This window comes from Hesperophylax consimilis, chromosome 19 (genome assembly GCF_061612785.1).
Source record: "Hesperophylax consimilis isolate HC1 chromosome 19, BYU_Hcon_1.0, whole genome shotgun sequence".
Taxonomy (NCBI): domain Eukaryota; kingdom Metazoa; phylum Arthropoda; class Insecta; order Trichoptera; family Limnephilidae; genus Hesperophylax; species Hesperophylax consimilis.
In genome coordinates this window covers 19,935,265-19,962,048 of record NC_142854.1, presented here as the reverse complement: position 1 = coordinate 19,962,048, position 26,784 = coordinate 19,935,265, and the positions used below count along the sequence as shown (strand labels likewise).

Sequence of the window (26,784 nt, the reverse complement as noted above, 5' to 3'; positions counted from 1 at the left end):
CAGAATGATATTGTGAACAGTTATACCCATTTTTTAAATTTTCTAGAACTTAGCATCATTTTAGGAGGGAAGTATAGGCAACGCCGCCCCGGGAACCACTTATTCAGTAACCAACACCTTTGCCATGGGTCTCCGTTTGGTGATTTTGTAGAGTTTCATAGTTCATGGAATGAGGTTTATCCAGGTCTTGGCGGCGGATCTGTTTATTTTGAAATACGTTCATAAACTAACAGTTCTTCCAAAGGCAAAATTTCAAAATGTCAAAATTTAATATTATTTTTGATTTACAATAATACCAGCTGATGTGTACCCAGCGTTACTGGGGGTTATGCTTAGGAGATACTAATTTCTCTACTTTCTATAAATATAATATGCATGTATTATATAAACAAACTTTCCGGAAGAAATTCTCTAAATGATAGTGAAAACCCTATCAAAATCCGTTGCGTAGTGTAGAAGAACTAAGCCCAAAAGCAGACAGACGCGGATAGCGAGTTTATTTTATACTATTTAAAGATATAAAACAAATATAAACCATGTTCAATCAGTTCAAAATTCACTAGTTAAATTATTAGCTCATAAAAGTTTATACGAACAAAGGCATAAAGTTCCATACCTTTATCAGAATCTTAAAATTTTCTCAGTAAGATCAATTCTGTGGTATAAAATTATATTTCAGCATATGAATAGCCCTATATACATAAATAGATTGGACCACACTTACAATACTCGTTTTACGATAAATGATGGACTAATAATTGTACCTAAGCATTTAAACAAATATGGACAAAGAACACTGGACTACATGATACCTAGTTGCTTAAATATGTTACCTGCTGAAATAAAAAAAATGTACAAATGTAAAAACAAATATTATGTTGAAAAATTGGCTCGCTGAAAGAAATAGTTTGTATTAGAGTCTAATACAAACTATAGGTAGATACTATCACTGTTGTGTATATGTTTTTATATTTTTAAAACAAATTGTTAATTTTTATTGTTATCACTGTTGTCATTAAGTAAAATAAGTTTTTATCTTTTTGATATTTTTTATGTGAAAAGTTGCCATCGACAAACTACTGAAAAGTAGTTTATTGGAACTTTTCTGTATTTTATTTTATTATTTACTGTAATATATATTTTTGTCTTGCTTTCTTTAAATAAAAAAAAAAAAATAATAAAAAATGCTTATACTTTTAGATTGAATATCGTGATCCTGATCCGCACCTGAAGGAAAGCATTTCACTTTGAGTCCCATGCGGTATATAAGTATAATGTAGGTACACATTGTAATCATGACATTCGTGGGAAAACTGAAAAATACAACAGTCACAACATTGACCGTCGCAATGGAAATGACTCAGCCAGCTCACGCGAACAGCAATGGCAACTTTTTAAATGATTTTGTTTTCTCGATTGAATGTATGAATGGTGTGGAAACTAACCTACTTCCCGACATCCGATCGAGCTGAAACTCGGCAGATACACTCGTTATCAATAACAATGCATTCTATCAACTATTTTACCGATTTCACCAAAAATCTTCAGATATTCATAGACAATTTGATAATGAAATTTGTAAAAATCAACCGATCTTCTTTGAAAATATACTGATTTTTTTTATTCCCTCGACAGGAAAAGAGATAAAGCACAAAAACATTTTCAAATATTGTTGGGAAATTTATGTACGAAATCTCGTAAAGGACCTGAAAATATTGGGGGGAATTATTCCCCGTCGAAATTTCCTAGTCACCTAACCCCCTTCCGAAGTTCCCTAGCTATATCCCCCGCAATGGATTTGAAAATATTGTGGGGAATCCTGTACTGAGCAACCGAGAAAACCTCATGCAAACCCATTCTGATCATCTATTAATATTTTGACCGCCTACCGATTTTTGTCACCAATCTACCGATTTATCAACTCGAATCTACCAATTTTGTCACCAATCTACCGATTTTCAACTCAAATCTACCGATTTTTGTCACCAATCTACCGATTTTTGTCACTAATCTACCAATTTTTCATCTCAAATCTACCGATTTTTGTCACCAATCTACCGATTTACCAACTCAAATCTACCGATTTTGTCACCAATCTACCGATTTTCAACTCAAATCTACCGATTTTTGTCACCAATCTACCGATTTATCAACTCGAATCTACCAATTTTGTCACCAATCTATCGATTTACAACTCAAGTCTGCCGATTTTTGTCACCAATCTACCGATTTTTGTCACTAATCTTCCGATATATCAACTCAAATCTACCGATTTTTGTCACCAATCTACCGATTTATCAACTCGAATCTACCAATTTTGTCACCAATCTATCGATTTACAACTCAAGTCTGCCGATTTTTGTCACCAATCTACCGATTTTTGTCACTAATCTTCCGATATATCAACTCAAATCTACCGATTTTTGTCACCAATCTACCGATTTATCAACTCTAATCTACCGATTTTGTGACCAATCTACCGATTTTTTTTTTCTCAAATCTAACGATTTTCATTTCCGCAGCATGGCATCACTATATTGGGGATTCCAAATGAGGCAAAGTTGTGCTTTATTACGTATGGCAAAGTGTATGCGGTATGATAAAGTGCTCTGCAATGCGTAAAATAAATCCCATAATAGTCCTTTTCTAAAATTGGTTCTATATGATCCTTGTATGAACTGAATCAAATCATTCTCTGAGTTTCAAGTCAAGCACTCCACTGAGGTAATAATAGTTACAAAGGTCACAATAATACATTAATAATCACATCATTTTTCTCTGTCAATGATTATTTCCGTATTACAGCGTAAACGGAGTACGGATGTGACTTATTTATAAATATTATAAAAAAAATAATTTATTAATGAAATTGCAAATCTTAACGATTGTCTTACGATAATTTACTAGTTATTATATATAGTAAGATAACGCCATCTATAGAATGGCCTTAGAACATCTATAGAAAAGGTAACGCAAGAGATATTATGGAATATATTATTAATTCCCAAGCATTCGTGATGATATGAAGAAGTTTTAACGAAACAATTATTTGTATGAACTATTGGATACAGATTGATCGTGAACCCCAACTGGAGTATTAACACAGACGATAGAAGCCTTATATAGAAATGAATATTCAAAGTATAGAAAGGGATAGATTACTCTTGGTTAAATACTTCGATTCAGAAGAGAAACGTGGCTTGACATGACTTTATGGTCGTTTTACACGATGCTATTTTTCGTCGTGTTTCCATATGGGTGGATTTTTCACATGGTTTCAGGATGAAAAAAGGACGTGCTATATTTTGGTACTTAGCCATTTTCGCACAGTTTGAGATGGGGGAAATTATTTGAAATACAACTAATATTTCGTCAGTTTTTCTTTTCATACGGATTCGGAATGAAAAAATAGGACGTGTTCTATTTTGGTACTTACCTATTTTAACACAGTTTAAGATGGCAGACATTATTTGAAATACAAAAAACAGTTTGAGATGGCGGACATAATTTGAAATAAAAGAAATATTTCCTCAGTTTTTCTATTCATATGGATTCTGGATGAGAAAAGGACGTGATTTATTTTGGTACCGATTTTCATACAGTTTGAGATGGCGAACATTATTTGAAATACACGTAATATGTCGTTAGTTTTTCTTTTCATATGGATTCTGGATGAAAAAAGGACGTGAACTATTTTGGTACCGATTTTCGTACAGCTTAAGATGGCGGACATTATTTGACATCTGTTGTCTCTCATTGTTTTACGTAACTATATTTCGTGCAAATGTTGCATGTTTATTACGTTTTATAATAATAACAATAATGTTTTGGATGATTTGTCCAGCGCCGTTCTTGTGCAAAATCACCTCAATGGCGCTGTACAAATATATAATACATTTCTACAATGATCTATGTTATTACTAACTATATATATGAAGATAATATACAGTACCATACTTACCTAGTAGTAAAAACATTGACGAAAAGACTCTACCTAGTGTTTATTACTGATTGTGAACGTGTATTACTGTTTGGTATTATGATTTTCGCTTGTATTTTTGATAATTTATCGATGGCAACGGCAAATTGTAGATAATTTCATGTTGTGATCTATGGTCATGTTATCATTCTTTGGTGATTTAATACTTTCCCAAAATATTATTTCTTCCCTGATGACAAAACTATCACTTTTCATAATTCTGGCTCTGAAAAAATCGTCCGAAAATTGTTATTTCTGTCGTAAACCACCAATATGAAATTAAACAGCAAAACTTTTTCTGTTCAAAGTATGTGAAGATGCATACATTCATAAAAAAAACAATCTGAAATAAGTTGCGGTTATAAACAAACCATGTTTTCCCTTTTCTCCAATATTTTTTTCATTTTTGTATCAATTATTTTTTTAATAAATCCTTAACACTTCAACACCATTATTAACAACGATCAAAAATGTTTTTAAATTCATAAAACATTATCTTTCAAACATAGATGTTGTAATGTTTTTATCTGCTTGTAGTTTCGATACCTCCCACCAGATGTCGATAGTGTGTAGATCTAAGTTATTACTTTCCAGTTAATATAATTATAAGGGTTTCTTCTTAGATGGCGGTACTTCCACCATCTGACAGAGATAGCATGTCGGTTGTACCCGAATGGTTCCGAGGGCAGTCGAGGCTAGCCGTTTCCTAAATAGCGAGCTCAATTTGAGTTGTGTTCCACTTTAGAATAATATCAGAGGTGAGAGGATATCCATACTGTTCTTATCTTACGATAGCAAAGTAATCGTAATCTTTGACAAAAATATCGTGAAAAAGATCGCCAACCACATCAGAGTCATCTGCTTTCTAAATTCCCTGGCTCTATGCGTTTTGGGCCTTCCCAGCACTTCTTTCAAACTTCAATAAATATCTGGTTGGATTATAAAAATACCTTCGTTTTATGATGTAATTGATTGATTTAATCTGCTCTTTATTGCAAATGTTCAATCAGTTAATTGATGATGGCGTGCACACAATAGATAAATGAAATCTTCAATCATATTCTATGAATAATTAATAAAAGCACGACCATTATTAACTGAGCCGTTATTCCCTGTACTTAACCACTAAGAATGAACCGCTTGCATTTTTTTTTATCTATTACATAAGTTTTTTGTGCATTACTGATTTTGTGTCCATTATCAATACACATGTAACATCAACTACATATATAATTTTCGGCGAATAACAAATTTGAAATGTTCAATTGAGTGTGATTACTACGTGCGTCTGTATCTCTGGTCGCATGAGTACTTATTTATAAAGTTATAAAAAAACTTCTTAATTGCAGTCCAGATACTCCAATCAAAAAAGTATGCCAATAAATGAAATTACTGAAAAACAGAAAACGAACTTCTTGACAACTATTAATCTCCAAAATCCAAAACAGATTTATTCACACTAAAACGAAAACTACACAAGACAATATAACGATAGCCTACCGCACATATGTGTTAAGTGCAGTTTTAAATAAAAACAATTACTTGTTTTGTAGAGCATTTATCAAGATTACTCACATTGTAAGTAGATGTTTCGTGGGAAATTTACATAACTTATTTCACTTAGAATGAATAAAAAGTGGACATTCACATTATGTAATTTTGTTGCTTTATATCTCGGGAGTATTTTAATAAATTGAATTTTAAAATTGCACTTATAGGTATGTGTACGCTAGGCCATCGATAATAAAATACTCATAAATTCAGTAGACTGAAAGTGGTAAAAGAAACATAGGTCTTGAGGGTGTACACACATACAATCTCTTAGGCATCGATGGTGTACACACATTCAATCTCTTAGGCCTTGAGGGTGTACATATATACAATCTCTTAGACCTTAAGGGTGTACACATATATAATCTCTTAGGCCTTGAGGGTGTACACACATACAATCTCTTAGGCCTTGAGGGTGTACACATATACAATCTCTTAGACCTTGATAGTGTACACATAAAATATCTTAGGCCTTGAGGGTGTACACATATACAATCTCTTCCCGATAGCCTAAAAACAGAAAACAGAATAAACACATTTAACCCTTCAAGCAAATTTTTTCGCTTTTGGGAACAACTCATATGGTCTCAAATAAATCGTTGTGTCTCTCTTACTGTAGTGAGAAATATGATCTAAATAGCATTAAAAAGAGATAACACCACACTTTATATTCAAATTCAGAAGTTTACAACAGAAAAATCAAATTGGACACCTTTATGAAACCAAAGGTTCCGACCGCAATTTGAAAATGGCTCATGAGACTTTGTGATTTTTTAAATGAATTATTTTGTTATGAAACGACACAAATGAGGTAAAATTAACGGTTGCAATATATTTGTCTATTTAAGTAAGTGTGTTTTTATACATGTTTTCACCATCGCTAATTTTAGTTTTAAAAAACGTAAAGTGAGCCATGTTTATGTTTTTTATGTTTGCATTTAAAAGTTTAATATTTCAAAATATACATGCTTATTTCTAATAATTCAAAAACAGTTGAAGTGTTGGGATGCGTTCAGATATTCTAATTATTCCATTTATTTGGATTTTATTACAATTCCGACCTTTCTACAGAATATGACAGAGGCCTGAGGAATTTAGAACAACTTCAATCTTAACATTAGAGAGCAAGAATAATATGTCAATAAGATAGTAAACAATAATACTAAGACTTTTTGTGAAACCGCCCAAAAGTCCTAACTGCTCCCAACCGTCTGGAGATCCCAGTGATATTATGGCATCCCCAATCGGGGCATGTTGTGAGGCTCAAGGTAGTGGGGTGGGGAATGAGATTTGGAAGAGGAAGGTGGGGAAGTATCTTGCTATTCAGATCTGGTCACCAAATACGGCCAAAGCCATTTCAAGCAACATTTTATACTATTTTATACTGAGAGTATCTTCCACTCTAGAACGTGACGCAAATATACCATATTTTTTCAAATAAAATTTACTTGCGCACGCCAGGATTTGAACCAGCGACCTCCAGCTTGTTAGTCGAGAGTCTTTCCCCTTGTAACGGAGCCCGTCGAGGTATATTTAATGTTTACTTAAGTTATGAAAGTTAAATATGTACTATATTTCATTTTTATTTTTTTAATGATAAACTAATGTTTATAAGACAAGGTTTTTATATTTTGTATATTTTCAATATGTATGGATATTTCAGGCGACTAATTTTTATTTATTTATTGTTTAGGAACATTTAGAGACTATTAACATGAAAAAAAATTATTAGATAAGCGCTGCAAAAAAATGTATATGTCAACAGTCCACTTAAAAATGTTCACATCATGCACAGTTTAAGTGTCATTATACACTATGTATTAACAAAAAAATATAAACAGCAAAACGTGAGCAAAGGCAAAAAAAACAGATATCAAAAACAAAACGTACAGATAAAGAGCAAAGGCAAAAAAAGAGAAATCAAAAAAAAAACATACAGATAAAGAGCAAAGGCAAAAAAAAGAGATATCAAAAACAAAACATAGAGATAAAGAGCAAAGGCAAAAAAAGAGATATCAAAAACAAACATACAGATAAATATATGATCCAAAAAACAAAAGCAACAAAAATAAAACAGAAAACAAATAGAGTAAATAAAAAAAAAAAAAACAAATATTCAAAATCTATTGTCATTTTGCTTTTTAAAATAAGCGAGACTATTTGCATATATATCTATGTAGTTACACTCAATAAAATTGTACAGACGACACATTCTAGACAATGGATTGAAGTATGCAATATTGTTCTTAAATAATTCTAAATGGAATATATATTCTGACTCCTTAGATTACGTCTATTAGGAACTTTAATAAGAATATTGTTCACACAATGAGTTGTTTCAAGCTTGTCATGAATAATTTTGTGTATATATATTAAGTCAGCAAATTGTCTTCTTTTATCCAGGGTCTTAAAGTTAAAGTATTGGAGTCGTTCTTCGTAAGACTGGAGTAAGGCAATTAGTCCAAGTTTAAATGATAACAATCTTAGAATTTTTATTTTGTACAGATTCAATAGTTTTTGAATATTTCAAGTAGTGTGAGTTCCAGATTACACTACCATATTCCAAATTTTTTCTGACCAACGAGTGGTACAAGGTTATATTGGATTGGGTATTTTTGAATGGTTTCGATATTCTATGTATAAAACCAATCATTTTCAAGGATTTACTGATATGTACATCAAACTAAAATTTTGAATCAAGTGTGATTCCTAGATCTCTAATAGTGGTGACTGCATTTAATTGAACATTATTAATGAAATATGCACGATTCTTTCGTCTTCTGTCTTGTACTTATTTGTTATATTTAATTTAAGTCATTAAAGATATATTATTCATGAAATATTTAAATAAAATGTATTTTGTCTGTTATCAGTTGAAATTTATCGCCAGTTCTCTATCTTCATGCGAGACTCAATACAACTCCCATATCTCGTTTCGCTCGTTAGATTTTGGTACATCACAAACTCTGTTAAAAGTGAAACTACACAGTCTGCAGCCTTTCACGCGATGAAAAGAAGAAGAAGACGTTTTCTCGGCACTTTCTTCTTTCTCCGCATAATTGGCGCGCGTTTATCGCTTACGTCGAACGTAGAACAATGGCGGAAAACAGAGCGATATTTTAGTATTGTCTTTAATGGCTCTGTTTACATCGATTGTTTCTGATGTGGGGTGAAATATTGTTTTAATCTTTGAAAATAATATCAATCAAATTTTGGAACAGAAGAAAACACAGCAAATATGAATTATTGAAGCTTTTAGGAAGTAATGTGAATATTTATTGTTCAAAAAATCTGAAATGAAAATTTGGAACAGAATAAGACGCAGAAAATGAAAAGGGGTTTAATTTATTTATTTATTCAAACGCCATAAAATGGCTTTTACAATACAGTGTTAATCGAATTACAAGCGTACAGTGGTAAACGGGATAATAATAGCAATAAATTAAAGAACAATGTACACAAAAACACTATTGCAAGTTTTTATTTTTTTTATTGGTTTTCAAGCTACAATCCCGTTAAACTGCAATAAAGCAGTTTGTCAACAGGATGTTAATGATCAATTACATACATACACACGTAATATTATTACTATAACTATACAATTAACACACCTAAATTAATATAAACTATATCTATTTAGTAACCATTGCTTCAGCATATATCTCAATCTATTTGTAGAATCGCAATTTTTTATATTAATGGGTAACATGTTAAGCATTTTTGGCACGTTAAATTCTAGGGTTCGCCGTCCGTATTTATTATTATATTTTGGAACAAGCATTCCTTCATTCTTCGTAAACCTTGTATTATATTCATGTTCCACTTTCCTTTTATAATCAGACTCAGATATATGTTGAATCAATATTTTGTACCATAATAAGGCCTGCACCGGTAATATTGTTAAATTCCGATACAACAATGATATGTTTCGTCTCTGTGAAAAAATATGTTTTTGAGCTAATAACTTAACCATAGAATTTTGTACTGATTGCAGGTGGTTTAAATTAGTTTTACAAGAGTGACGCCAAGTAGTTAAACCATACCGTAAAGTTGATTCTGCGAGTGATAGGTAAATAATTTTTAAAATATTCACCGGAACGAAACATTTCAGTTTGTATATCCTACCCACTATCGCTCTCAGCCGCTTGCAAGTTTTGTTTATTTGTGTATCCCATTTGAAATGACAATCAACAGTCAAATGATGAAAAATAAAAATAATTACCTTAAAGCTTCAATAATTCTTATTTGCTGTGTTTTCTTCTGTTTCAAAATTTGATTGATATGATTTTCAAAGATTAAAACAATATTTCACCCCACATCAGAATCAATCAAGTGATGCAGTTATTAATATAAGTGCAGTAAGACAATGCATAATTCAAAAGAAATATATACCAGTGTAACAATAGTTGAACTAATTTATACTAGGATTGTATAAAACCTGACATAAGTCTAGGTATGAGGTGTCTATCATAATAGTCAGTAGTGAGTTTATTGTTACCCACTAAATTAATTGTACTTGGAATAGCTTGCAATAGTTTTAGATGTTCTTCGTGTTCCACGCTCATACCGCGAAACTTTGAGGAGAAAACTGCGAATAATCTATGATAAAAATCTTTATAAAATTTAAAAAATAATAATTAGATCCCAATGGCCGAGTTGTTAGAGGCGTTGTCCCGTTAAGACTTCAATTCCCAATTGAGACCGTTAACTTTTTATTTTTCTTTGTCTTGTTCTGTTTCATGTTTCGTTTAGTATTATTTTCTTCTTCAACGATAAAGTCATTTTAATTAAATAAATAAATTAAATAATAAAAAAAAAAAACCGTTGTAGTAAAAATTGTCCTGTGTAATCGTAGCTTTACTTTTGCGATTAATGCGCGTATTTGGAAAGCAAAATGTGTTTATACAAACGCTTTGTAAACCATACAAAATTAAGAAATTTATCATAACTTTTTATTTATGTTTAGCGCTATTGAATGAAGAATTTAACATTTTTTATTCAGTTTTTTTTTTAATAATCAATCAACACCCAAAGTTTCGCGGTAAAAGCGTTGTACACGGCATTTTGTCCATAAATAACCTACTTTTGTTATACCATGTTAATTGTTTACTTGTAATTGAACTTTTCTTTTTTTCTACTGTACCTATATTACGTTACTCAAACATTTTGATGAATAACTGTGCTTTGTGATCTTTTCAAATAAATAATATAATATGTTCTACATGGTTACTACACAAAAAGGGCATGCATCAGCAAGTTACCAGCAATCCCTTCTTAGTCTAATTCTCATTCCTTATTTACATACATGTGTTATTTACATTTATATAGATTTACTCTTTCTTATTAAAACTGCTTATGTTTTACGCATACTTAGTTTATCAATACCTAATACTGTTGTTTAAACTATTTTTGGATATGTTATTATTTTAAGATATATATGTACCCACCTCAGTACAGAAATCTTCTAGTGAGGCGGGTTACTTTCATGTTTGTAATTTTGATTATGTTACTGTAATAAACGCCCTGGTTTCCGGCAATTAAAATTAAAATTGAAAAAATTGGTATTTTGATGGAAGATCCACGAAGGATGCCCTTTGGCATCGGTGGATAGTCGGGAATAGGCTAAACGCGCGCTTAATATTTGCATATGGTTGAAATTTTCACCTGAGAATGGGTCGTTTTTACGATTCGTTCAAAAGCTCGGCTGTGGAACGATTTGCCAGCCTCTATTTTTGTCCCTCCTACGATATACGATTTATACGAGGCGTATCCAGAAAGTAAGTGTACTGAGGCTCTCACGACCGAATGAATTATATTTTCGACATGTTGGCTACACTTACGTGTAGCCTGACTCTTCCCCTCCGCAACGAGACAATCCAATCTCCCGCCAAGTGCGAAATACGTGGCGTCATCCGATATCTCGTTTGGAAGGGAAAACCTCCCATGAGAAACCTCCCAAAGAACCATGTTCATTCCTTCCTCTCGTCAAAAATACCCTCCACACAGCATCTTCAAATATGACACAGGCCCTAAGGGGAGTTATTTTCCGCAGCGACTTCTGTGTGGAGTTAATGTTTATAAAAAATTGACCCGTTCCGGCCACTCTGCGACGCACTAAAGCAGCGCACCCGTGCACTCTTCCCTCTGCGGACATCTGCTAATATTATACGTGTTTTTTTTCAGAATAATGATGACGGCCAAGATGGCTCTGCGCCTCATGACTGTCTGTCTGCTGGCGAGTGCGTGCGTTGCGCAGAGCAACTATGCGCAGCATGCCAACAACATCGAGTACCAGGGAGACGGGCTCCCCGAGCAAACTGTGCTGGATGGAAAGGTAATCCCCTCATCCAATTTCTCCTCATTCAGTATACCTTCATTCAATCTAATTTCATTCAATTTATCTTCATTAAATCTATCTTATACATCCTCATTAATTCTGGCCGAGTTGACATCGCGCTTGGGTCCCACCCAGGCGTAGCGTGTTCAATTCCTCGGCTGGCTAAGTCCTCCATCACAACACAAGCAACATTTTCCGTTTTCTTTTATGGTAGTAGGAGATTTTCAAATATTGTCAGGTTATTCGTAACCCGGGAATGTTTGTCTTTCTTAAAAAAAAAAAAAAAAATCTTCATTCAATCTATCTTCGTTGATCCATCTTCGTTTAACTTATCTTAATTTAATTTTTCATCTTCTTTTAATCCATCTTCATTCATTCTATCCACTTTGAATCTATCCTTTTTAAATCTATTCTGATTCGAATTATTTTCATTTAATCTGTTACATTCAATATATCCTCAGTAAATATATATACATTCATTTGATCAATCTTCATTGAACTCAACTTCATTCAATCTATCTTCATTAGGACTCTTGTGAGGTATTCACTATAAAAAAAAAAAAAATTCAACCCTTCTTCATTCACTCTATTTTCATTCAATCTATTTTTTTCCATCTATCCTCATTCAATTTATCTTCACTCTATCTCTTTTCATTAAATCTATCCTCATTCATCTCCATTCCACATATCTTCATTCATTCAATCTTATTACATTTCTATCAATTTTTCTTCATTCAATCTATCGTCATTCAATTGTATAACCATTTATTATCTTCATTCAAGCTCTTCAATATATCTTTATTGAGCTATCTTCATTCAACGTACCTTCCTTCAATCTATCTTCATTCAATATGTCTTCATTCGACCTTAATTTAATAGATCTTCCTATAATATGTGCATTACTTTCTCTTCATTCATTTTTCATTCTTCATCGTCATGTTGGTAGGTATTTAAATTTGAATGTAGGTATGTATGTTCCATCAAGATGTTCAGCCGTACTTCCGCCAGAGTGCAGTTTACTGACGATAAAAAAGGTAATCTCTTCACCTTGTTGTTAAAAAGGAGGACTACGTTCTATATTCGCTTGGTTCGCCGAACCTCACTCCAAACCAAGTCATCCATAACCCCAAACAACGAAGGCTTTTTTTATATGTGCAGAATTATTGCTTGTTATTTATGTAAATATGTTTCCTTCAGGTGACAAAACTAGACGACTTGAGTCCTGTGATCTTCCTGAACAGGACGAAGGCTGCCCTCAACTGTGCGGCTGGCTCCATGCAGGTAATTATATTCTTCTCGCTACTTTAGGGTTTATGCATCAATAATTATAATAGAAATACGTAATATGGACCAAATATAAATCTTCACCGGCGTTCCACAGGGGTCACATTTGGGACCAGTATTGTTTTCCTTATTTATCAACGACATGACTGCCATTTTTTAATAGTCTTATTTGCTGATGATCTTAAGATTCACAAAACTATTAGGTACTAATCTCAATGGTCCTTACGTATTGAAATTAAATCTTGATTATTCTGCCATGCTAAGCACAAATGGGGGTATCTGCAGTTTGGATAAAGTGGGGATCTTAAACATTTGCTGTCTTATGAATTCCATTTGATACGATGTTATGAAATTAATTTCTGTGGTTTTACATTATTTTTCGCTGCCACCATTTATTTTTATAAAAAAGTTTTCGTATTTATTATTTAAGTCAGTATTACCTTAATGAATTGCTGTTACCTCCAAATACTTGAGTAAATTGGCCGCATTATCAAAAAAATCAGATCAGAGAAAAATGAAGACAATGTTGGTAGTTCTTATTCGAAGTATGGTACAGTTAAATGTAACCGAAGGAGATAGGACCCCATTATCTCAGTTGGTAGAGCGGTGAGCTGGCAAGGCAAGGGTCCTAGGTTCGAGTCCTAGATGTGATCGTATCTGATTTTTCTGTTTCAAATTTTCGTTTAGGAATTGCTAATATTGTTTTCAATAATCGTATTTTCCATTAAAGTATTGAAGGTACAGCCGCCATAATGATTTTATCCATATAAAATAATCGTTATCTTCAAAAATCTCAAAAGTACCTAACGAGGCAGATTCCTCCCTTGTGGCAAGTACTGTGATAGGTACAGTGGTGCACTCGAAATAAACTGTTCATCAAATATTTAAGAAATTGTCAAACAATAACTTTTTCCCCCAATCAAAAATCCTATTATGTACATACACACCGAACGCACACTTTTCACTACATAGCCGCTTTGATAGTCAGTTTGGTCGTAGATCGGTGGCAGTCGGCAGGCTTCCTTGCTTATAAGATAGATACAATATTAATTATTTTGATAAAACCTTGTGATTGATATATCATTCATCTCCCCTTATGATGGACACTGCAAGGCGGCTGTTTGAAACGTTGGTTAAAATAGAACGAAGCGCAACATGGCTTATTACCACAAAACATCGAACATCATAATACTAAGCATAGTTGTTTTCTGTCAGACTTTAGATTTAATAACAAATAACCAGACGCGGCCCGTGACTATAATTACCAGCAGTGCATTTCACTTTTAAAATGTAGGTACCTAGTCTGTAATTTAGGTGGAGCAAATTAATGAACGGGAACACCTACTGCAATTCATTCTATCTTCTAAGTTATATTTGTAAAATAACTGATTAAATAATACATAATTATCTTGAAAATAAAGGACACTCAATTCATCATTGAAAATATAGCGAAACCGTTTGTTTTCACCGCGAACGAGTTCCAATGTGTTAATGTTGTTGCGTTAACATTGAACATTAGTATTTTTAAGCGAATCCATTCCAAACGCATTGGATTACGCATGATCAAAGTGATGCAAAATTCACTCGCCGTCAAAGCACTTCGATAATGCACGGATGGGTTATGTATCTGCACTGCTCTAACACGTAATTTGACGTTAAGAGTGTAATCTGTCTCGCTCATGTCACCGTTTCGGTTACTTCGGGCTGTCTCGTTACCGCCCGATGCTGTTTTAGTAGTATGGTAAAAGTTGGTTCTGTGCATATCGGGGTATGCACGACCGCTTGCTCTTGCGCGGGATTTTTTTACTAGAAGATAGCTCAAATAATGACCTGACGGGAATTACGAATTTCTTACATCGATCACTGGGGCACAGATGTCGTTGTAATTTGTTATGTGGAGATTGAAGACAAGCAGTGCAATGCACAAATGCACGTACCAAGGAACCGCCTCTGCAAATAACTACATTGTAGTTTTTTAACCGTGTTATATAGCAAAAGTATCCCAAGCGGTTCCGGCGTATTGGACGGACCTACGGTCGAATTTGACCTAGTAGGCCTCGAAAATTGATCTTTCCGCAGGGATTTTTTTTAAGTATAACTAAAATCTCAGATGTATGTTAATGAATACCTCCGGAAGTTATTGAAAGTAAAATCAGGTGCTTATATCTAATTTTATTTAAAATACTACAAATGAAAATAAATTAGATTAATACCACCTATACAGACTTATTATGATTGCAAAAACAGGAAAAAAACCTTTTCCATTCTGTTAATTCTGAAGTTCACGGTTGTGCGGATTTTTAGTAAAAACTGTACTGCATGTTGAGGAAATGTTATAGAAATATAACTGACAATGGTAATTTATACAGTTTTTATTATTATAAACTGCATACAAGTGCAGTTCTATCAAGGACATTGCAAATTGCAGTTACTTGTGTAGTTTTTATCAGATTTACAGTTATTTTTAGCTGTAAATATAGGTTATATTTGCTGCGCAATAGATGCATTACAAGGTGATATGATTTGTGATTTATTTTTGGGGTATTATGCCTTTTTGCTCTACCTCCTTCTTTAGCCAGCGTTTTGGACAGCAGTTAAAGTTTGCAGTTTCCAGTTTAGAAAATCTAATAAGAAATAATTGTTTAATAAAATACTAGTATTTATTAAATTATTTGTTTGGTTTAAAATAAGCCGACGTAGCATAGTGGCTTAGTACAACCGACCAGCAATCGGAAGTCTGCGGGTTCGTTTCCTATCCGGAAGATTTTTTAAATTTTTTTATTGATGTTTTCACCAATTTTGGAGGATTGTGTTTATCGCCAATTTATATGGGTTTTTGGCTGAATGATTCTGTGGTTCTTCAATCCGCAGAATCCAAGGTGAAGTGATTACTCTCGGTGTGCAAAAACGAGAATTCGGATATCTTTAATTTAGTTTTTATTTTAACAAAACTGACGTTACAATAATTTTTATGAACAAAACAGATCGCGTACGTTAGAGGAGATTTTTAGGGCTAAACCGGCGGCTAGACCACTGGAGATAGAATGAATTATTTGCCGCGCGAGGTATCGCGCGCAGGTTCACAGTGATACCAGTCTCACAAGAATGTGGGTAAAAGTAATGTTGTCATTATTTTCGGGAGATGTAAACTCCCTGTCATTTACCCTACAGGTTCTTACGGCTAATAATTATTGTTGCTTTGCATAAATTTTTTTTTTTTAATAATTTGCATAAAATTTTTACTATTATTTTTCCAGGTTGAGTTGAAATTCAACGAGAAGTTCTTTGGAATAGCGTATGCAGATTTCGACAGAAACTCGGCTTGCCAGGTGGTTGGCAAAGGTGCACTCAGCTATCGATTGGAATTGCCCCTGAAGGGCTGTGGTACCAGACAGGTAAATGTCCCGATAATTTGTCACAGGGGGATTTAATGGTAAACGTAACGTACATTATAATCTACGCAATCATACAAATACAATATTGTATCGGTGATACAATCCAATACTGTATTTATATGTCTTTCTTGAAAGAATTAAGTTTTTATATGGATAAAACTATTTATTCATATTTTTATTGTGTGTGTACAGGCGCAAACAAATTAGTCTTAGTATTTTAAAGCTTAATATATTGCTTAAACGTTTGATCACATACAAGTGCGTATGGGCACTTTCTCGGAACGCCTATAAAACATTCCCAATTCACTTAAGAGGAAGCTGCAAGCCAAAAATGTGTATATTATTGGTATGCCTTATATTGTAGGTAATAGGCATTAAAATCGCTTGACAAACGGAGTCTAGAAACGTTCGATCTCAAGCACAAAACTGGTTTTTATTTATTTTGTAAATAATTTTATAAGAAAGCAAAAAAGTTAATCAAGTGAAACTGTCACAGATAATCTTGATAAAGTTGTTTCCTTTAGCGTTCATACATTTCTATTGAAAAAATGTTTTTTTTAGTAGTTTACATTTATATTTTTAATTAAGTAATTTATTTTTGTATTTGTATTCTACTCAAGCGAAACGATAGGAAAACCTTCAATTTATCTAAAGAATATTTTTTGGTATTCATAATGTAAACCAATTCGTTTGTAAAGATTAATCAAAATAGTGATTTAGCATTAAGCTTCGCCTTAAAGATATGAACTTTAGGGGAAAAAGTTTGATGATGTCCCCTGTCTGTTCACAACTGACCGACGCACACTGTCCTTATTCTACCAGTATTTCAATAGAAGATGCTCTGAGGATCTAGCGTTGATCCCTTCGGCACCGATGCATGGATGGGTAATACGCTAAATGTGCATCCAAAATTTGCACATGGTTGACATTTGTCACATGAGAATGAGTCGTTGCTACAACTCGTTCTTGCTGGTCTCTTTAAGACCCATATTCACTCTTTCTTCCTCAAAAAGACCCTCCAAACAGCACCCCCAAACATGACTGCTTATGGACTGAGCTATTTAATATTATTTCCGATATTTTTGTCTGAAATCTTGAATTGAATGATAAGGCTGACGGAATGTAATTATAAGGTAAGACTAGGGATCTGGGTTCGAGTCCCAGTTGCATGTTTTCTTTGTTATTTTCTTTGTCTTTGTATGTTTCATATTTTCACTGAGAGTTTTTTATAATACTTCTTCAATGTTTGAAGTTTTCAATGACATTATAATCGTAAATAAGTTAATCCCAATGAATAGGGTATTTTCATAAACTAAGAATACTGTTAAAAATGTGCAAACGATTTATTTATTTATTTTTACTAACCGCACATTCCGAAACTGTTCCAACTGGCTACAACGTCATTTTGACGTAGAAAACGTCACTGGCTGGTAAGACTGCTGTCACCAACGTTGACCAGCGTGACGTCAACGAAGCCATTTTCATTAATTCACACAATAAATGGTTTAAATTTTTTTTATTTTTTAATGATAAACTAATGTTTATAAGACAAGGTAATAATGCATAGCACAAAGGATAACAAATAATTATAAGCAATAATTAGTCGCCAGAAATATTAATACAAATTGAAAATATATCCCAAGTAAAAATAAATGACGCCAACGTTCAGTTCCAGTACAAGTCAAAAAATATTTCACCAATAAATGATGATATAATATGTCTCGACGCCATCTAGTGAGAAATTTAGCACTAACAAAGCCTTTCCTACAAAAATAAAATTGGTTGTTTACAGGTGAAAAAAATGTAGTAAGCAGTAATTGTTGTTTGAGGTACTAGTACATATTGAATCATTTGGCGGGTTGGAAATAAGCCGACATAGCTCAGTGGTTACAGAGCACCTGACCGGACATCAGAAGGCAAGAGTTCATTTCCCGTTGGCGGCATTTATTTATTTTTACTTGGAAGATATTTTCAATTTGTATTAATATTTCTGGCGACTAATTAATTATTGCTTATAATTATTTGTTAAATTTTTTTTTATTTGTTTCCATTTTTTTTAGAGAATAAAAAAAACAGTGAAAATACCCTTTTGAAATATGATTATCATTTGACTTCAACTCCGATCAGTAATGAGTCATATTTGAATGCTATCTTCCAGGAACCCCTGCGAGTGTTCACCAACAATATAGTGGTCAGGTTCCACCCTGGTCTGGAGATGGATGGAGACGAGGTCATCACCATCGTCTGCAGATACCCTCCCCCTGTAACGCCACTCCCTGCTGCTTTACCCGCTCCCATGTACGTATTCTTGTGACTTAAAATTATTGACCTTTAAGGCGATGCACTACGTCGTGTAATATTTTGAATCGAGCTGCTATCAATAACACACCTTACGTAGATGGCGATGAGGCTTAAATTCCCTCTTAACACCATCCATCCGTTTTGATTTATGCAAGAAAAAAACATGGACAAAAAGTGCCTTTTATTCTATTTTGTGGATGTTCAGGCACAAATATTTAAATGTTTTTCGATCATTTTATAAATAACTTAATTCGCCACATTATACAATAAAACCATAACCGAAAATGGGTTCGTAAGAAGAGATTTTGAACTTGAAAGCAGTTTTCATAGGCCTTATACATTATTTTTTTCTGGGCTTATCTAAAAAATACTCGATTATTTCAAAGTCCAGGATGTATTCTACTCGCAGTATTTAATTAAAGCATCTGAAACATTTCTAGCCGACCAAATTTTTAAACCAAAAACACATGATTTTGCATTACTACGTATTGCATCGCCTTAAAGTTCTAAGGAGCATAAAAATTCATCCTTCTTATGTTTGTGCTCACAAAATTCCAAAAGTAGGCAACTGATATTGCTGAAAATTTCAAAGTTTGTTCTTATTAGTGCCAGGAGTGGTTAGAGACTGGTTTGTTTGGTAGACAAATTCCTATACTTAACGCAATATATCTGCACTGGAATGATATACGGAGTTGAATTAAAGATGACGTCATGTAGTTTTTTAACAGTAACATTGTGGTACACGGTAGTGAATGGTGGAAGAAGCCGGAGATGCCCGAGAAGAGGACATTAGCAATAGCGAAGTATTGCAGGGTCCACAGGTCTAAAAATAATAATACCGAAAATCAAAGCAAATAACAGTAATACTATAAAATGTTTAGTTAGATTCAACCGGCTCAAATTTTCATTCTTTGTACCACGTGTCATAAGCCACGTGGTGCGAGGAGATTCCATATCATTCGCTTAGTAATGTCACCTGGGAAAATCAATTATCTATATGTGCAGAGCGTGAATGTTGACCATTGTATTGGAATTTCTCCGAAACGTGAGCGGAACTCATCAATGTCTCGGAACTCTTCGGCGAGGCGGAAATACCCGAAAAAAACTATACATTTATTTGTTGCGCCAAGATGGCACCACTTTAGTTCACAGTTTGTATAAGGATAATTCCAACAGGCCAGTATAAACAAGTCGCAGTGACGACTACGACTGAAGTTTTCAGGCACGTATAAGCCATAGCATTCCAAGAGGAATGGGCTATCAATGGAGTTATGCGCTATGTTAAAACTTAGTGTTGCAAGGTTTTCATAACATCTGATTTCTAGGCCAAATCTATTTGTTGCATCGAGTAAGTTCATACTGTGCACGAACCTCGGATAAGTTCCATGCAACTGCATATAGAATTATTATTTACCTGAGGAATTTTCAGCATATTTATTTATGTATTTAGTTTGGAGGCTTCTTCCTATAGTGCCATGCTTCCTATTATGCCATCATATTGCTTCCTATAATGTCATCGAACATGGCTATCATTGCATCTATGCCATTAAACTGTTGAGACATTCTGATGATAAATCCCAGGAGTTTATAGCAAGCTGGAGTGATACTTGACATGTGGTCTGAAAACGTTAGTTTAGTTAGGGATCAAAGACTATATGTACCAAGATCTTTAATACTATTGTCTCAGTATAATAATAATGTGTATGAATAATGAACACATTTTGGTCCACAGCTTGGAAGAGTTGGTTCCAGCCGTACCCATCGAGCCCCCGTTGAAGGGCATCCAGATCCTGCTCATCATTTGCGCCATCCTGTTCCTGACACTGCTGCTCCTGGGTCTCGGAGTCAGCTATCTGTGCCTGCGTCGCACCACCATCCCACCGCACTACCGCCTGCCCTACTCCCGGGAAGGCTCGGAGATCACCAAGCTATCCGGCAGCAGTCTAGGTAAGTCAGACAATACAAACAAAATTGTTTCGGTATCAAAACAAAATGATCACGACTTGTCTAGAATTATTTACGTATGCTAAAACATTGATGATGTTTTGCAGGAAACCTGTCAGTGTTTGAGGGCGTGAAGATTCCGCGTGCGCATGCCCCGCTAGCGCAGGCCAGTTCCTCGGGCTCTGAGGGCCCCCCTCCATCCTCTGACACGTTGCCCTCCGACTATCCCAGCGAGTCGCACTCTGAGGTGGAGATAGATGTGGACACCCGCTCGTTACCGGGCATGAGGGAGGCCAGTGAAAGCGCCCACAGTGAAGGTACTGCGACTTTGCTAAATCATTTCACAAACACACCAGGAACCATTCTTTGGATAATCAACAACGGAGACTCTTCGACTTTACCACAGATTCCTACCCACCCCTTGTACCATTTTCTTTCCCAGAATGTCTTTCCTTTTATTTATATGTATTTAGATGTACATATGGGATATTTTTTTTAAATGGATTGGAATATGTTCCAGGTTACGGCGACTCCCACGAGATGCACATGTCCAACGCAATGGCGCTGGCGATGCCACCGCTTCGCGCGCCCCCACCGCCCGCCTTTGACGTGCAGGTGCGCGTGCGCAAGGCACCTCCCCCACCGCCAGATCGCATGAGCGACTCCACGAGCGTGCGCTCCGACCGCAATCTCTCCACCATAGAGGAGCAGCGCGAGGAGTATGCTCCACCTCCACCACCGATGCAGGCGCGCCGCGTAGCCCAACAGCCACCCATCTATTCGCGCATCGTCAGGAAGAATGCACAGGCAAGTTGAAATATCGTACTGTTTAGTGAAATTATAGTAGTCATCCTCGGAGGCGGCTGTTCCATCGGGTCAAATGGTTATTGATCCCCAATATTTCAATAAAATATGTAAAATATTTAAAAAATCAAAACATTAATTTTAAAGTTTGTTAGCAGAAGCAAAATTTTCGTCGTGCTGATTCTATTTTCGTAATAACATCTTGTTTTTTTCAAAATTATATTTTTGTAAATTGCGAATTTTAAAACAGCGTGATGGTTAACTAAACTAACTAGTTTATTTAGTTCAAAATAATATACGGATAATTTTACACCCTTTGTACACCTCTATATATATTGTAACGTCATTGCTTGCACCTAAATAATAACAGATCTAACTAACTAACTAACTAACCATCACGCCGTTTCCCCGCAGGGGTAGGCAGGAGAGAGGACGGACCGCCAAACAACTCGGTCTTGGCACACACTTCTTGCCTCATTCACATTCATACATCGTCTCATACATACTCTTCTATTATTCTGACTCTTGACTATCCAGTTCCATGCCTCACTTCCATACATCAAGGTAGGTACCAGCACTCCATTGTGGACTGCTAACTTCGCTTCTTTGGACAATTTTTTGTTAGCGCCAACTGCGTTCAGTCCTCCATTAATGGAGTTACCTGCATTTACTCTTCTTTCAATATCTCTGTCCATTCATCTTTCAAAGGCATTTATCATTTACTTATAAAAATCACCCACCAATCTCCCCTTAGTATTCCTTATTTACTTTCTCTCAACTATTCTCGCATTTTCTCAGTTCTATACAAGTTCATAGACTTGAATGACTTCAATATTTGAGATTTCCTATTTCCGTATAGATTTCCCATAAAATTATAACCATCTCCCTTAACTTTAACGGCACATAGCACTCTCTTTAGGGTGAATTGCCTAAAACAAAAAAAAATATATATATCTCTGTCAGCCTTCCCATCTCTCGTAAACATACTTCCTAAATACACAAATTCATCCACCTGCTCCAAGTATTCCTCATTCACAGCTATATTGCACACTGTTTTCGTACTCTCTCTTTCAAACACCATTACTTTAGACTTACTTACATTCATCATTAACTCATTCTTCACGCATACTTCGTTCATCCTAGACACGAGAGAGTAAATTTTTACGTACAAAGTAGGTATGTGGGTTTGTGTATTTGGGGCGCAGGAGTTGGTAAATATGATGAGCCAATCTGCTGTCATCAATGTTTCAACGGATTATGTTCACATGTTCCAGGAATGGGAAGCCGCTGAGGAAATGGAGTCTGTGAGAAGACCACGTTCCATCGCTTCCCTGAACACGGAGATGACGGACACACACTCCGTCACTGAGATGGTAGATGACTCACACAGCAAACTATTCAGTGTCAAGGTAACAAACACAAAAACAAATTCGTGAAATTGGACCACTTTTTTATAAACCGCAAAGACAGGACATGTTTTTTTTGGGTGTAAAAAAGTTTTTAATCAGAAGCCAAAGAAACGTACGAACTTCACGTCATCAAAATTTATATCAAAATTAATGATCTATCAAAATTCTGACAAGGAGCAAACTCTTTTCTGTTTTATTGTTTAAATATGAATTCTTTACCTACCATACTGTCAGATATTGTAAAATTGTGACTAAAATTATTGTACAGTTACATTGTGCAAAAGTGCTTCTACTATCATGAAAAGATTTTTCATTGTACCTATTTATTTATTTATTTATTGATACATTACTCTACAGTACTTTACATTTCAATTCAGCAACGTTGGCCTCACTGGGTTGTTCACCCGTGCTGAGGCCCCCATTTTAAAATATGCGAATTTATACATTTAAACAAAAAACAACATTAAAATAAAGATAAATTTACATCAAAAATAATGATTAGAAATCAAAATCCAATTCTCACACCAAAATAAAAACATTAGAAGAGAATGGAAATCGGCACTTACAATGATCTATGTGCTTGTGCGTGCCGCTTGCCTTATACATTTTTTTGTGTTGCGTGTATATGTTTTATTCTCTTATGTTATAGAATTTTGGAAATATTGTCTTTTTTGTTCTTTAATCCATTTTTTTATTTTGTGTTTGAATTTATTTTTATTTTCCTCAATTTTTGTTTCAAGTGGAAGACTGTTGAATGCTTTAATAGCATGGTATTTATGGTGTCTTTGTCCAAAGGTAGTGTTTACCGTCGGAGTTTTTATGTTTTTTTTATACGCTTTTCTGACAGGTCTATTAGTGATATTTTGTGTTTGTTGGGGATTGTTTTTTTGGTCGAAAATGTAGTTTAGTAGAGTTTTAACATATAATTGGCGTATATCAAGTATGTCACAGCTTTTAAATATTTGGTCTGATATTTAAATATTTCCTATAAATGAAAAGTTGTCAGAAATGCAACGGAACTTTCAGTGTTGCTATATTAACCATTTGAATGCCGATGGGTCTCCGAAGAACATTTGAGCATTCTAATTTGATCCTTTGTTATAATTATTTGAGATGCGATTTTGACCTTTATGCTTTGAAAAATATATGATGAACAAAATCAGGATCGCTTGCATTGATGAAACTTTAGATTATACTTTTGATTTTGTGAGTGGAGCTTCTCTGACATGCTTCAGGTCTGCCATGCTGGCATGGTTGAGGGCTAATGGGTTGAATTAATAAATGTGATTGATTTTCCAGCGTCCAGCTCCACTTCCACCGCCGCAGATCAGAAGAGAAGAAGAACTTCAGCTGGAGAGCTTGGAGGCCATGCCCGAGACACCAATCCTGCCAGCCAGGTAAATTTTTAATTTTTTATTTTTTTTATTTTTTATAGTGAATACCTCACAAGAGTCCCAACTGCTCCCGTCTGGAGCCAGTGAGACTATGGCATCCCCAATTGGGGGATGTTGTGAGGCTGAAGGTAAGTGGGGAAGGGAAAGAGGAAGGTGGGGAAGTACCTGGCTATTCAGATCTAGTCACTAAACACGGCTAAAGCCGTTTGGAGCAACGTTTCAATTCTGAATGGTGGTCTTACACCAGGGCGATACTGGTAGTATCTTCCACTCTGGAACGTGCCGCAAATATACTATATATTATTTTAATTAATTAATTGTGAAATAACACAAATTAATCAAATAAAATTTATTTGCGCACGCCGGGTTCGAACCCGCGACCTTCGGAATGGCAGTCCAATGCTTTACCACTGGACTATGCCGGCCGTCACTGTTCTATATCCTGGAAAGCAATGTTTATAAGGGTCGTTACTTCTAGACTACGGACTATTCAAATAAAAACACAGGATAAATAATTCATCAAAGACAAAGCATGCATATATTATTATACGAGGCGTATCCAGAAAGTAAGTGTACTGAATTTTTGTTGGTTACAATTTTTTTTATTGAAACAAAAAAATTACATGGTCACCGTAGTACATATGTAAGATATTTTTCGACATAGTCGCCATTCCTCTCAATGCAGGTGGTGAAGCGGGGCATCAACTTTTTTATGCCTTCCTCGAAGTAGTTTCCCGCCAACCCCTTTGTCCACTTCTCCACCTCCTCCTTTACCTCCTCGTCCGTTGAAAACCTTTTTCCACCCATGTACAGCTTCAGGGAGGTAAAGAGATAATAATCTGAAGGTGCTAGGTTAAGGGAATACGCGGGGTGGTTCAGGATATCCCATTTAAATGAGCCAAGCAGTTTCTTCGTGGCGTTGGCCGTGTGTGGTCTGGCATTGTCGGTCAGCAGGCTGACTCCCTTTGTCAGCATGCCTCTCCTCTTGTTTTGAATCGCCTTTCGCAATTTTTTTAGGGTCTCACAGTATCTTGCAGAGTTGATGGTCTCCCCTTGAGGCAGATATTCAATCAAAATTATGCCTTGACAGTCCCAAAACACGGATGCCATGATTTTCTTGGCTGAAATTGTGTCACAAATGAAGGTCTTCCGCTCCGCTGATCATCATGCACAGATGTACGACCATTTTTAAACTCGCGATACCACTTTTACACACTCGTACGATTCATAGCTTCATCACCATATGCAGTTTTCACCGCATTATAAACCTCAAACGGAGGTTTTCCCTTTCAAACGAGATAACGGATGATGCCGCGTATTTCGCACTTGGCGGGAGATTGGATTGACATTGTTCACAAAATGTTTTGTCGCGTCGACACTTCTCAACGTACTGATCTTGAACTGGTCTCGTTGCGGAGGGGAAGAGTCAGGCTACACGGAAGTGTAGCCAACATGTCGAAAATAAAATTCGTTCGGTCGTGAGAGCCTCAGTACACTTACTTTCTGGATACGCCTCGTACTTAATGCTAAAATATAGCTATGACAATGGGAGAGTTAACTGCTGAAGTTTCCTAGCACTCAGAATAAATTAGTTAAATTGTCCATTGATCCATAAATCTCAAACCCTTCCAGAAAGCCTGAGATCACGTCGCACATGGTAGATGACGTATTCCTGCGCACAATCACAGAGCGTAAGACCATCGAGGATACGGAGCGCCACCGCCGCCTGGTGACGGAGTACCGCAGCGCGCCCGTGCCCCCGCCCGCCCCGCCAGCCAATTGGGATGTGACCATCCGCCACTACCCGGGTGAGGGCGATCCGAGGTGGGAGGACTTCTCAGACGTGAGCAGCGCCAGTGCTATGACCATTGCCTCGCGTTCTGAGGCACCACTGCCGCCGCAGAATTATATCGGTATAAATTATTTTCTTTAGAATCCCACAAGGTACCTTTCTGGGATCACTTTTATTAATAAGCTATAACTACAGCCCCGTGTTCCGAGGCGCCGCTGCCGCCGCATAATTATATCGGCTTTTATTTAATGTGTTTTGGATTCCCCAAAGGTATCATTCTGGGACCACCACTATTTTTGCATTTTATGAACGATATTTGCTCTATTATTACAGTTTGTTATTTATAATATATGCTCGCCGGTGCCATGAACATTGCATTGCAATCTGAGGTACTGCAGTAATTCAAATGTTTTTTTTTTGATTACCCAAAGGCACCATTCTGGGACCACATTTATTTTTTATTGTAGAAGTAGGATCTACATATTGTCTATATTATTACTTGTTCCTTTTAATAAATGTTTGCTGATGTCCTTAAATCCATCGGTATGCCTTGCACTGTCAAATTGATTGGTTACAAATTAAATAATGTACCTG

At 35.3% G+C, this 26,784-nt stretch overlaps 1 protein-coding gene across 1 annotated transcript in view; it reads left to right on the top strand.

The window, feature by feature from the left end:
- The window catches only part of LOC149414959 (uncharacterized), a 162,972-nt gene that overhangs the window by 122,441 nt on the left and 13,747 nt on the right, over positions 1–26,784 (top strand). The window contains exons 3-12 of the mRNA XM_089643579.1: positions 11,714–11,864; positions 13,065–13,148; positions 16,409–16,546; positions 18,705–18,844; positions 20,580–20,794; positions 20,899–21,108; positions 21,312–21,598; positions 22,870–23,004; positions 24,304–24,401; positions 26,031–26,311. Of these exons, the coding sequence (XP_089499705.1) occupies positions 11,718–11,864; positions 13,065–13,148; positions 16,409–16,546; positions 18,705–18,844; positions 20,580–20,794; positions 20,899–21,108; positions 21,312–21,598; positions 22,870–23,004; positions 24,304–24,401; positions 26,031–26,311 (1,735 nt within the window). The 5' untranslated portion in view covers positions 11,714–11,717. The remainder of the gene's footprint in view (positions 1–11,713; positions 11,865–13,064; positions 13,149–16,408; positions 16,547–18,704; positions 18,845–20,579; positions 20,795–20,898; positions 21,109–21,311; positions 21,599–22,869; positions 23,005–24,303; positions 24,402–26,030; positions 26,312–26,784) is intronic.